Genomic DNA, 13,571 nt, shown 5'->3' with positions numbered 1-13,571 from the left:
AGAGACCCAGATTGGTTTGTGCTTAGAAAAGAAAGAGTTGTTGTTCTGCCCATATCAGGTCACAGGCCAGTTTTGTGTGAGCATTTGGCTGGACAGCTTCCCTGAAGGATTTAAGAGCTCTTACTTAAGCCAGCTAAAGGAATGGCAGACATGCTGGGGCCTGGCAGGATTTCTTAGTGGAAATGGTACCAGTTCTTGAGAAAATAGGCTTTGATAGTCTTCCTGATCAGTCTGGCTTATTATTTCATGGAACAAGGAGTATATTTACCAAAAAAAAAAAGCATATAGGAAAAACTTCAACATCTGTGTGCCTATTAATCACTTGTTTTTAAACTTGTTTTCTTCTTACTGTTGTAGAAATCCTCGTTGCCAGCCAACATCTTTCAGGCCACGGTTCCTATTAGTTGAAGATCCAGGGTGTGGGCAGGCTTTTCATCTGGCACCTGCAGTAATCCATGCCCTGGAGAAGTTCCCTGTTTATACCCTAGACCTGCCTGCTTTGTTTGTTAGCATCACATCCCCAGAAGAAACATGTGCACAGGTATCTTTTTTCTCATTAATCTGGTATGACTCATAAACTGAATATAAACTGTATGTAAATTTGTGAAATAAGCAAAATTCATTTTTAATGGAGGAGGCCTGGTTGGGATAGGCTTTTATGTTTACTTCTGTCTGGAAATCCACTTTTTTTTCTAGATGGAATGATACTGTATAAGGATGGTATACATAGTCATGTTTTCCTTTTGAAAGGAAGCAGTGAGGTTGTTGCTAGCAGCTCTGGAAGATGGGAGGTGCTGCTAATAAAGCACTCTCTGTGGCCAAAAAATCCTGCTGGTCTGTGTTGCATCCAGGAAATTTTCATTGCTTCTTAAGCCTCTGTGCTCTCAGTAGATGGCTCTGCATCAGCCTGATGGCATCATGCACTTTCTGAAGCCCTGTTTATTATTACATTCATAGGACAGTCAAGGCTTGGGGAAAAAGGGTTTCTTCTTGTACATATACAGCTTGTTTGTAGTACATGCAGTAAAGAAATTAAAATTCATATAACACTAAGATTGTTAGACTGGTTTGCTTTCCTTCACTAGGAAAATTAAATATAACCAGATTAGTGCTGGTTTCCTTCTTCTTTAGTTTTAGGTAGGGAATACATGGTGTTGTTTGGCATTTCTGTATTAAAAGATTTTTACCTTCACAGAATTCACAATTCACAGAATTTAGTAGCAGTGTTGGAGAGCTGTAGGAGTCAGGACAGACACATTCCATGGCTCTTTTGTCACACAGGAGGAGCAATTTTCCTTTTGTTCTGTGATGGTTGCATCTGTGGATGAGTAACTACCCTGTGTAGTGACTGCCTGGATATACCATGTGTGCTTCCCCACCTTTTGACAGGAACTCTCTAAATATTGTTAATCTGAGAGGGCACATGGAGAAATTTGTCACTTCCCTCTGGCAGTAGATGCATTTTGTCTCCTGTGATTGAGGTGCCATCTGTAAGCAGTGGCTTGTGCTCTTCCAAAGCATATCATCTGCTCTGATGGATCCTCTGGTAGTAAGAAGTTGTGATTTAGCTCTTCAGGCAGACAAAAGAATGGTCACCTCTTATAAAATGTGCTTGAAATTATGCATTGTAAGCAGGCTTCTCACATAGGTCTTTGAGTCTGTGTGTGTGCTCTGAACAGAAATGGGTGTAGTTGCACTTGTGTGGCAATTTCTCCAGGCTAATACATCTTGCTGAAGGGCTGTTGTGTTTTTTTGGGTGCACCACCAGATTGGCTGAGTGCTGAGGCTCTTCAGGAGTTCTCTTCCACATAAGTTTTGTGCAGAGATTCAAGTCTGTTTCTGTCTGTGTAGCCATGTCTGTGTTTGAATAAAACTGAAAATTTTACCTTATTGTTAAGGAGTAGTTAATTTATTGATTTGTCCTGATGTTTTAGCTTCATGTACTCCTATTTCATAAGAGAGTTTGATGTGTAGTTATTTATAGCCTGTTCTACAGGATGTAGTTTTCTTACCTGAGCTTTCATTTTGCCAGTTGATGCGAGAGGCTCAGAGAACAGCACCAAGCATCATTTATGTGCCACAGATCCCTTTGTGGTGGGACACTGTTGGACCCACAGTGAAAGCTGTTTTTACAACACTACTGCAGAACATTCCAACGTTTGCTCCAGTTCTGCTCCTTGCAACAACTGATGTAAAGCATGGAGATCTCCCAGAAGAGGTATTTATCAATACTTCTTTTACTCTTCCTTTTTTGTTTGTTAGTTTATAGTTCCTTTAAGCATGGGAATGCTGTACCACTCTAAAGCAAATTCATGTTGTTACTATTTGGGCACTCAAACACTCTTAAAAGTCTCTTAAAATTTGCTTAGACAAAACAGTGGTGTGAAAGTATTTGTCTAAAGTGTGTTCTGAGTAAAAGGATTGACTTTAACCCAAATGTTTCACCCATCTCACACACTGATGCTTATTAGACAGATGTACAAATTTGCTTCAGGCAGTCATTTTGGTGACTGCAAGATGGTGAGGTGTGTGCTTAGTGAAGAATATACAGTGCTTGAGATAGGAAAAAGATTGTTTTACTGAAAAGTGAAAGCTATTTTTACTGGAAAAGTACAGTGGTCACACTGTTATTGATGGAATGTTATTTCAAATTTCAATAATTTCATTATTATTTCCATTTCTTTTTACAACTGGTAGGTGAACACTTGACATACTGGAAAGATAAAGTCCAACTTCCATTTAAGTAACTTAGAAATCAATTTTTAGTTGTATTCCTTAACAAAATTCAGTAAGGTTATCTGCTGAGCTTTCTGGACATTTGTGGTGGTAAAACTACCTCCCCAGTCCCCTCAAGCTGCACTGGGATTTCAGAAACAACATCAGAGAGTGTTAAAGGAAGGTGTTCAAAATGTGAATATGATGCTCTGATTATTTTGTCTTAGTAGCAGAACTTACTGTGATGTTGTTAAATGCTTCCTAAAATAAGGAATGAAATTATTTCCATACCCTTTGGTAATAGAGATGGAAAAACAGACTACAGCCTGGAAATAATGCAAGTTTAGACACTTCATTTAAATTTATTAAAAACAAAATTTTAAAAGCCACCTTAACAACAAGCTGGCACTTGCCCATTCCCTCCATAGCTGCCATAAAGATTCAAGCTAAAGAACAGAAAGGCAGGTAAATACAAAGTAACCAACCTTGGAAGTGGTGACTCTCCAATCAGTGGTTTATCACATCTTTTTTTCATGGAGCCTAAACTCTAGATGGTATAATTCCTCAGAGCAAGTGTTTTAATTTGCCATTCTATGAAAATTTAGCCTTTTACAGCCAAGAAGACAACTCTACAAAGCTTATCTTACCCAGATGAATATTCAGTTTAGTTTAGAAAGGCACTCAGCTTTTTGGAATAGAATATTAAAAAATACAAAAAATGTGCATGGCCTTATATCTGAATTTTTTTTCTCTTCATGCTTTAGATAAAAGCTTTATTTAATAACGATTGTGAAGAAGTTTTCAAAATCCAGTGGCCTACCTGTGCTGAAAGAAGAAGTTTTTTTGAGGACTTAGTTATGAAGCAAGCTGCTGAACCTCCTGCATCAAAAAACAACTCAGGTGAGGATATTCAAAACATAACATAAAACTTGGCTAGCAGTAAGTTAACAGCTAATACAATACAGTGTTTCCTTTGGGGTAATTTTCTGTCAATTATTTTTCATGTGCCTGTATTTGAGTACCATTCATTGACTGAAAATTTCCATTTCAGCTCGGCAGCCCCTGGAAGTGCTGCCTGTGGCACCGCCCCCAAAGCCTCGGCAGCTGTCGGAGGAGGAGCTCAAACAGCTGGAGGAGCAGGAGGAGGACACGCTGCGGGAGCTGAGGATTTACCTGCGGGATGTGACCCACAGGCTCGTCATTGACAGGCGTTTCAGGGCATTCACAAAGCCTGTTGACCCACAGGAGGTAAATATAGTGTTGATCTGCAGTATCATTATATCTGTGTGTATTCACAATTTCTGTGTGTGTGTTCCTCAGTGTTTGTGTGTTCTTTCTAGGAAGGTTTATCTTTGTCTTTAGGATCATAGCATTATGAATCTCCAGGATATGGGAGGTGAAGTTTTGTTTTGCTTTCACTTTTTTTGATTCTGGGTCACTCGAATGTCTGTTATTTGAGTGTTCACTAAGTTCCTATCTTCCTTTTAAAACCTCTTTAAAACTTGGATGACCCTTCTAATGGAATAATCTCAACAAGGATCATCTAGTCCAGGTGCCAGTTATATCAAATGCTAACACAGTTGGCTTGTGAAAAGTTGAGATCTGTCTTTTTCTCTGTAATTATAAACAGTACTTCCAGGGCTGTTTTAATAAAGTGTAAAGCTCTTTAATTGTCTGTCCATAGTTTCTGCGAGAACAAGAGTAGAAGCAGCAGTTTGTCAGATTTTCAGATTCTGTTCTCAGGGGGCTTTCCCTGCTATAAGATCAACCTTAAAGGCTGTGTGATATTTTTTTTTTCTTCCTCCCATATGCTTCTCATTTAATTCATTAAATAATTGTAGGCTGGGGCACATACTTCCAAGTCAGCTGGAAATTTGAGATAGCTTTGCATTTGCACAAGGTCCTATTTCCCCACATGTCCACTGACTTCTTTCCTTTACTTGTAATTTCCAGATCTGAATAATCTAAACAAACATAGATGTCCTCATCTGAACTAGTCATTAGGTTCCTTCTATTGTCAGAATAAAGAAATTGGCACCCCTGGGTCCAGCTATCTCATTCTAGGTCCCCAGGACAGGTACTTCAAAGGTGCAATTCCTGCATCCTTTTTCTTGCTGCCAAAACCAAAGAGAATTTCTGGTGACTTTACTGAGAAATGGTTTTTTTTGCTGTTATTTTCCAAAAGGAAGTGAAACAAGTTCCACTCTGGATGCTGGTTCCCTTCTCTGCCCCACACATTCTTCTCACCTCCCTGCTTCTTTGTTTTACCCTCTTCTAGCCTGTCTCTTCAAAACCAGCTGAAATAGTCTTTCTGTTTTCAAGAAGCTGCTTGGGTAATTTCCACATCTTTGGAAGCATCATATTGGGATTTTTAACAAGTCAAATAAAATACTTCATGCAAATAATTATTTTTGGTGGCTGCTATGTTAAATCTCTGAGCATGTATTTCTTTTGTAGGTACCTGATTACAATGCTGTTATTAAACAACCCATGGACCTCTCCACAGTTCTGTCCAAGATTGATATGCACCAGTACCCAACTGCAAGAGACTTTCTAAAAGACATTGATCTAATCTGTAGCAATGCTTTAGAGTACAACCCAGCTAAAGATCCTGGAGGTGAGGATGTGGTTTTATCACTAATTTGTAAAAATTTTAAATTTAAGTGTCATTGGTGTACAGTAGATGTGAGATCAGATTATTTAAAAGATCCCCAGAGGGCATTTCTGGCCAGGTTGTGAATGTTGCAGTATCAAATAAACTTATTTGGGCATGAAATTGTGGTAGATATGTTGATTGGAAGCTACTGCTTTTGCTTTAAAATTAACTTATCAGTTGGCATGCTGAAAAGATTGACTGAGATAACCTTTCAGAACCTACCTATGACAAGAGAAAAACCTTTCTAAGTAAACAAAACTAAGGGTTTCATTGGCTGGAAGAAAGCACTCAGTTGTGGCTGTACAATTTCAGATCGCCTCCTCAGGCACAGGGCCTGTGCTCTGAGAGACACTGCCTATTCCATAGTGAGGGAGGAGATGGATGAGGATTTCGAGCGCCGCTGCCAAGAAATCAAAGAGTCTCGTAAGCAGAGAGGTATGTTCTTTGGCACTGAGGAATGAAAGACTTAGCTCAGTATCTGTGACCAGCCATGCAAGACACCCTGCTTTGCTCTCTCTTCTTTATTGCAAGGTTCGGACCGTGCTTCCTCTTCCTTCTGTGAAATGCCAGAGGAGGACTCTGTTCCTGGGTGTAAGAAAACAGATCCAAAGTGTAATGAAAAACTGAAGATCCTAGCAGTGCCTGTGGATGTCAGTACCCCCTGCTCTAAAGGCAAGTTGTGTTTTACTCAGACTTTCCTGGAGAAGGTGCTGAAGCTGCTGTTCTTGTGACTTAACAGGTTCCTATGATGCCTGGTTCTTCATGCCAGAGGCATTACATATTTTAATATGCTGCAAAACTTGGGATAAATCCAGAGGTCATTCATTCAGTATGGTTGTAAAGTCCAAGTACAATGGCTAGTTGACATTGTAAGACACTGCCCTTAGTGGCCCACTGCTATTTAATGGCTCCTACATTGCTACCTCTTAATAAAGTTGTACATGGCAGTTTCTGAATGCTTACCTAGTTTTTAGTTGTATGCAACAGTGTTTTCCCCTTCCCTGCCCTCAAACATTAAACTCTATTCCTGTGATTTTCAATTGAAGGAGAAAAGGTTAAAAAAGGGGAGCAATAATAATAGACATATAAAGGAAAGATAATTATTTTCTTCAGTTTTACCATGAATACGACATGGGGGGAAAAGAGGGTTTAAAACACATGACTTGATGTGACATTTCCTGGTCTTGCTGGCATATCTGGGAATTTTGCCACTGACTTGACCCACAGGTACTCTGTGGTACTCTCTGAGTACAAAGGGTAGTGGGGTTTTCTGGAAGGGAAAATGGCAAGTTTGTATTGAACAAGGTTAACTGAATCAGAAAGCTTATGAGGTGGAAATCTCTATGGAGGTTTTTTTTCTCCAGCAAATACTTCCTTAAAAGTGCCTCTTAAGCTTTTCCCAATGTGTCTCTAACTTTTGTGAGATTTACAGATTCTGAGGGTTCATCTCCAAATATGTTTCTGTTCACATATATTACATTACTAAGTCACTTAATAATCTTGCTTTCCAGTAAGACTTCCTGTCTAAAGTAAGACTTCTGTTTTCATAGCCTCTTGAAGCTGTTGGTTTTGTGAATTAAATTCTGTAGCTGGATCTTTTAAAATCTAGTAGCTACCTGACTCTAATAAATACCAATTTTTTCTCTAGACACATGTCTGGGGAGATGGGCAGTGGTATTTAAGCTCATTTGGTCATTTTCCTTATCAGACAAGTAAGATGAGCATGCTTCTTGTTTTGGTATTGTTTTGGATTACTTTTGCTTGTATCTCTTTGTAGAGAAGTCAAAAAGAAAACGCAAAAGGAATAGAGAGTCTTCAAGTATTGCAGCAAAGAAGAGGAATGTTCAGTTCAATAAAGAGAATAAAATTCCTGAAGACCAAAATGAAGTGGAGAGCAATGAAGAGTCTGGCACAGACTGCACTGAATTTGCATCCTCTCAGGATACTCCTGAAGAACATGAAAATGTACTTCAAGAACGACAGAAAAATAGGACAGAAAATGAAAGAGAGAGAGTTCCCCTTGTGGGCAAATCTCCTTCTGGAAAAAGGAGAGAACATTCAGACCAAAGAGAACAGAGTGAGATGCCAGACTGTCAAAAAGCTGGAACTTCTGAAGATGGACGTTCAGATGGTAAGTGAAAGATCAAACAGGTCATTCACCCCCTGATTCCTCCTCAGGAGGGTTACACTACCTGCCAGGTTTTAGCCTTCCTGATTTCTGTTCTCACTTGTCTCTCAAATTGGTGCACAGTTTCTTGCATAGTGGTGCTGCCCCTCAAGTTATGCCAGCCAAACTCGTGTATTTCTGCAGCTGCTGAGTTTCTGATTCTGCAGTTTATTTTTCAAATAGTACCTAACTGAAAAACAAACAATGGCTTTCTTTTATTGCATGAGGATCTTTCCAGCAATAAGAAACCTAAGTTAAAAAGCTGTGCTTCAGTGTGCACCCAGGCTCATGTGTGGAATAGAAGAGTTATGTCCTAGTGTTTGCAGTATAAGATGTGTTTTCTAACCTAACTTACTTTGGAGTTTTACAGCACAATACTGTAATGGCAACAGGATTTTTTCCCCTGGTTTTTCCCCTGCCTTTTTGTCTAGTATTGGGGGTTTTTTTTGTGTTCAAGTCTCTAGTTTTCATGGAGCAGAGATTTTTGCCAGAAAGGAGGTAAAAGTGTCAAGCATTTATCAGTGAAAAATGGTAACAGTTGTCTGTTGTTGCAGAGAGGTTCTCTTCTCCAAGTACAGGGTACTTCACTCTTACTGTGTTTCAGAGAAAGAGAAATCCTGACTTAAGAAATTTGTGTTGTTCCAGATTTGTGGGTACACCGTATGACTCGTGCAAGATCATCTCAGGTGGAAGAGAAACAGCTGGGATGTGTTGGGAAGGCAGTGAAAATTGGCACACAGAGAGTGTTTGTGGATTACTGTGAGCTCAAAGTAAGTTTAAATTTTAATTTTGTTAATACCAAAGTAAGACATTTTCTTGCTACATACAGAGTTGTAAATTAAGTCAGTTGTTAACCAGTCAATTCAGACAAAGTATGGGAGGAATAAATAGCTGGTGAAATAACTCAACCTGTAATGGACTATGACTTGTTTCCACAGCTAGTGTAGGCTGCTGTTCTTGCTTTTGGTGAACTAAAATTTTAGGAGACTGGATTATCTCCTATTGTTAATGTAAAAGGGCTTGTTAGATTTTAAAATAGCACACTGGCAAACTGGTAATGCTGTTGGTTATTAGTGTCTTGGCAGTTTTTATGATGGACTGGGGGGTTGTTTTGGCTTGCTGTTTGCATGTTTTCATTTATTAGAAACTGAAAGATTACATTGATTTTTAGCAGAGATGACTTTAGGACTTTGAAGTTAGCAGGTTGACTTAAAGGTCATTCTGGATAAAATACTAATATCTTCTCTTCTCAAACACTTTCAAAATCCAGTGATAGAATTTTACATTCATATAGGTACCGTGTTACAAGGTTTTTCCAGTCCCTACAGGAGAGAAGTTGTTACCCTACAATACAGTTCCTGAAAGGGTCAAAAATATGCCTAGCTGCAGGGGGTCAAAGAAGTTCCTTTGCATGAGTTGGAGAGGGTAGAGGGTAGATGGACCTGGCCTTTTTCTGGAGATGTTGCAGTGAGGAGAATTCAGGAAATTGAGGTTGAGGTCCTGGAGGTGGGTCAAACCAGAGGAGGCTGCTGTTTATCTGCCATGAAAAGAAATGGAGTGAGAAGAGAGAAATTAACTTTTCAAGACAGGCTTCCTAAGCAAGGAAATGTTATGGGTTTGTGTTCATAGAATGATAGAATATCCTGAGTTGGAAGGGATCTAGGAAGGATAGAGTCCAACTCCTGGCCCTGCCCAGGGCACTCCCAACAATCCTGCCATGAGCTTGAGAACATTGTCTAAATGTTTCTTGAGCTCTGTCAATCTTGGTGCTGTAGCCACTTTCCTGAGGAGCCTGTTCTACTGCCTGACCACCTTCTGGGTGAAGAACTTCTTCCTTATATGCAGCCTAAATTCCCCTGACACAGCTCCATGCTGTTCCCTTGGGTCCTGTCAGTGGCCACCAAAGAGCAGAGATGGCTCAGTGCCTGCCCCTGCACTTCCCCTGGTGAGGAAGATGGTGTTCATGTCTGTCTCTGTAGGCAATGCACATGGGTTTCTCTGGAGTCAGGGTGCCAGCAGTGTGTGCTCTGAAGGTACAGCCCACTGCAGAGATGGTCAGGGTGCCAGCAGTGTGTGCTCTGAAGGTACTGCCCACTGCAGAGATGGTACCACAGAGCCCTTCCAGAGCTCTCAGCTGTGAGGACAGAGCTACAGTCATCAAATGCATCTTTTAGAAAACTTGAGTCCTTAACAAGAGTGCCACTGGAACTTGCTGTGTGTGTTAGGCTCTTTGGAATTCACTTGTAGACAATAAGCTGAGTGACCTTCCAAACTGTAACTGCTTGGTTTTGTTTAGGCTTGTTTTTTTTTTTTTTTTTTAGGGGTTTTGAGTTTTTTCATTTATTTGCTTGATAATAGGGCTAGAACTCAACACATATGAGAGTATGCAATCACTTCTTTGGCAGCAATTAAAAAGTTTCACATGGGAAGTTGGCCATACACCTGTCCTACCTTTTCTGTTTGCTGCTTATCTTGTGCTATTCTGAACTCTGGTTTCCATTTTTTTTTCTTCAGCAAGTGCTGCATTCTATTGCCGTGGTAACTGAGAACGTCAGTATATTTCGCATGGAGAAACTGTATGCTGTCCTTAGCCAGTGCATTTACCAGCACCGGGAAGATGGTGACAAAAACGAATTAGTGAAGGTAATTTTTTTGTCTTGTTGCACTTTCTGACATTATTACAAGTCTGTGTGTTATGCATATGTACGTGTGCCCTGTGAATGTTGTGGTTATTTGGTATTACTCATTGCTGCTTAGTTGCCTGTGTTACAAGATTTGTTCATTACAGTCTGGAAGACATTTCTCCGTATTGCAAAACTATTGTTGCATTTGGCTTAGCTGCTGGCAGTTTCAGCAGGAAAAAGTTTGAAGATGATGGGTGCCCCCAGAGCCCTCTCAAGGCAGTTGAGCTCAGTCTGTCACCACTCCTGCTCCAGTACCTCTTCGGTCCTGGGGGGGCTGTGAAAGGAGGGTGCTTTTCTCAGTCTGTCACTTCCTCGTTCTCCTCTTGTGGGCACTCACACGTGGTAACACTTGTATAGCAGTCACTCCATTCCTGAAAAGAAACTAAGTATGAGGCATAACAAGAAGAGACTTTAGTCTCACCAGACTTGCTGTTTAGCTAGAATGGCTCAAGCAGCTTTAATTTCATAAATGGGAGCTTCCTGCCTATGGAGGTTTAATGCTAATGAGTCGGGTTCTGTAATCTCTTCCTGTAAGAGAGGATTTCCATGTTGTCAGAACTTGGCAGAAATACTCCACAGTAACCCATGGTCCCAGTCTGACATTCCCAATGTTGAGTTGATTTAGATAGGTTGGATATTCAGTCTTCAGCTTCAAAGTCCTTGAATCCATTTGTCTTCCAGGTGGTCATGCATAAGAATAGATAAAATTTTTTTATGCATCTCAGTTTTCCTTAAAAAAAAACCAGGAAGCCTCTTCTCTTGGATCCTGATCATCTTGATCTCTCCTTCCACATCTGATAGTGAGTCAGATGCTCTTGCTCTGATTGTGCAACAGTGAGGACTAGTTGGATGCAGGATGCCATTCCTGAAAAATGCACTCTCCTATCTATCATAAATTACATGATTTAGCATGTTTGTTATCCTGGTGCTTGTGAGCTTTTGTGACAGAACTTGATTTGTTTTCTGCTTCTTTGACCTTTGACCAAAGAATATTTCCTATTCAAAGAGATTGCACAAATCAGTCCAGGAGTAAGTTCTACTGTATGAAAACAGAGGCTTTAACAAGTGTTTATTCAGAGTGCAGAAAAGAACAGTTCAGCTTTTAGCTGTGACTCTTTGGGAACTGTCTCCTCTCTAATTGCTGAAAGCACCATTGATCCATGGTCCCCTGATACAGATCCCTGCAGTTTTCCTAGCCTGCTCTCTGTTTTTGGTGCATAAGGGTGTGTTGGAGCCAGTGAGTACAGAACAGTGGTGGTGGTAGCACATGCATTGGCTAAATCATTGCTAACAATTGTGTGCACACATTCTCACTTCTTTTGATGAAGTAGCAAACAGGTTTCTTAAGTTTGTATTCACACTGACTCCTAATTGGTCTTTTTTTCTTCTTAGGCAATGAAGAAAGAAATTACAGCCTTCAGTTATACATGATACTTGATTTCAGCATACTTGACACACTCTGTAATGTTTTCTTTTTACTACATGCTGTTTTTTCTTTGCATTGTTCAATAAATACTACATCTACATATATATTTATACAGATATATCTTAAAATTTATTAAGAAAGCTCAAAGAAAGTCATTTAATGACTTTGATATTTCCCTTCTAGATATGTATATTTTAATGTGACATACTGTGTGATTGCCTTTTGAACTCAGCAGATCTGAATAGATAATTTCAGTACCTCTCTTTAAAAGAAAACCTAACTTGAAACAAAGCCAGATTTACTACTGTAACTTTCTAAGGTAAAGTTCAATCGTGCTTGAAATAATGACAATCTTAATACTGGAGAAAAGCATTTTACCACAAATTGTTAATTCATCAGATGGCTTGTAGTTGAATTCAGTTGTAAATAGTTTTCTAGTCACCTGGGAAGAATCATATCTGTTTATTACATAAAAGTGAATATATTGTTGGTGATAAATATATTGAAGTAAAGCAAAGTAGTACCCTGTTTTGAAGAAGTATTTCTCTTCAAACCAGCAGAGAAAATTTATCTGTTAATTTGATATTTAAAAAATAGGACAAAGTTTAACTATATGAAAATAAAATTTTATATAAATCATGATAAAATATGTGGCATGACCCTTCACTCTGCTGTTCTGTCACCTCATGTACACAACGTGTGGCGATACTGAACGCCAAACTGTGCAATCCTTCTCTGTGTTTGGTTTCTTACCTCTGTCAGTAGTGGTCTCTTTTTGTGTCCTTCTACTGTGTTTGTTCAAACATTAGTGTGCTATGTAGATTTTATTCTCTGTATTGTTTGGTGGGTATTAATAAAAAATTCATCTCTTTTCAGTGGTGGGTTGTCTGCTCTATTTTAATCACAGAACAGTTTTGATCATTGATAATCTTGCATTTAAGACACAAGGACAAATACTATGGTTTTAAAATAAGAACTGCATGTGATCAGCTTCCTCTCAGTATATGGATTATAGAGCAAAGACAAGCTCAGGAGAAGGAAAAAAAAGAAAATTTACATTTTAATGCAGTTTATAACATTGACAATGTAATAAATGAACTAATGTCCTTAACTCGATCTCCTTGGCTGCCATCGCCAATTTCAATGTGACTCGGGGCAGGCAGCCTGTTGAGTGCATCTACTAAGAGCACTATTTTGAAAACTGACAGTGTGGAATTAAGGAACCAGAAATATTCCTGGGATCAAAACTTCTGTTTTGAGCACTGTCACTAGGCTCGACAGGGTTCTGTACCTAGGCAGATTTTTAAAAAGCTTCCCCATTGTGTAAATCTTCCATCTTTTGTATCCACCTGTCAACAGTTAAGCATTCCCTATATATTTCTTTTTTCTTTCTTGAGGAAAGTGTCACGTTTTAGCATCTGACCCAGAATAGCACACAGTGATGAGAAAAATAGTGTAAGGAAACAGCATTTTTGAGAACTGGTTGAATGAGAGAGAGTTAAACCCAAATACTGATTAAAAGATTTTGTACGTAGTAAAGGGAGAGCGGTCTCCTTTCTCCAAGTTCTCTAACTAACAAAAAAACCCAACAACCCAAGGTGTGGGAAATGTCTTTCGTTAGAGCCGCTCCTTCTGTCCTCACTCGCGCTGGTTTGGGTGCGGGACCCTGCGGCCGTGTTGTCCCTCGGCGGCAGCTCCGGGCGGGAGCGGCAGCAAAGCCCTTCCCGGGCTGGGGGCGCCGCTGTCCCTCAGCCCGTCCCGGCCGCGGCGGGAGGCCCGAGCGCGGAGCCGAAGTTTGCCAGCGGGGGCGCGGCTGCCGCCCGGAGCTCCCACCCCGCCACCCCCGCTCCTGCCCGGGCCGCCCAGGAGCCGCCGGTGTCCCCGGGCTGCGGCGCTGCGGTGCCGGGGCAGCCCCCGCGCCCG

At 40.3% G+C, this 13,571-nt stretch overlaps 1 protein-coding gene across 1 annotated transcript in view; it reads left to right on the top strand.

Annotated features, from left to right (window-relative positions):
* ATAD2 (ATPase family AAA domain containing 2) overlaps nt 1-12,510 on the top strand; it is a 30,184-nt gene extending 17,674 nt beyond the window's left edge. Inside the window, exons 18-28 of the mRNA XM_058031651.1 lie at nt 358-541; nt 2,033-2,218; nt 3,480-3,615; nt 3,767-3,963; nt 5,173-5,332; nt 5,684-5,806; nt 5,903-6,043; nt 7,149-7,502; nt 8,184-8,308; nt 10,053-10,181; nt 11,615-12,510. Coding sequence (XP_057887634.1) covers nt 358-541; nt 2,033-2,218; nt 3,480-3,615; nt 3,767-3,963; nt 5,173-5,332; nt 5,684-5,806; nt 5,903-6,043; nt 7,149-7,502; nt 8,184-8,308; nt 10,053-10,181; nt 11,615-11,653 — 1,774 coding nt within the window. The 3' untranslated portion in view covers nt 11,654-12,510. The remainder of the gene's footprint in view (nt 1-357; nt 542-2,032; nt 2,219-3,479; nt 3,616-3,766; nt 3,964-5,172; nt 5,333-5,683; nt 5,807-5,902; nt 6,044-7,148; nt 7,503-8,183; nt 8,309-10,052; nt 10,182-11,614) is intronic.
* The last annotated feature ends 1,061 nt before the right edge of the window (nt 12,511-13,571 follow it).

The sequence above is a fragment of the Melospiza georgiana genome, chromosome 1, assembly GCF_028018845.1.
Source record: "Melospiza georgiana isolate bMelGeo1 chromosome 1, bMelGeo1.pri, whole genome shotgun sequence".
In the NCBI taxonomy this organism is placed as follows: domain Eukaryota; kingdom Metazoa; phylum Chordata; class Aves; order Passeriformes; family Passerellidae; genus Melospiza; species Melospiza georgiana.
The sequence above is the reverse complement of the archived record's forward strand: the minus strand, read 5'-3'. Positions and strand labels throughout refer to the sequence as shown.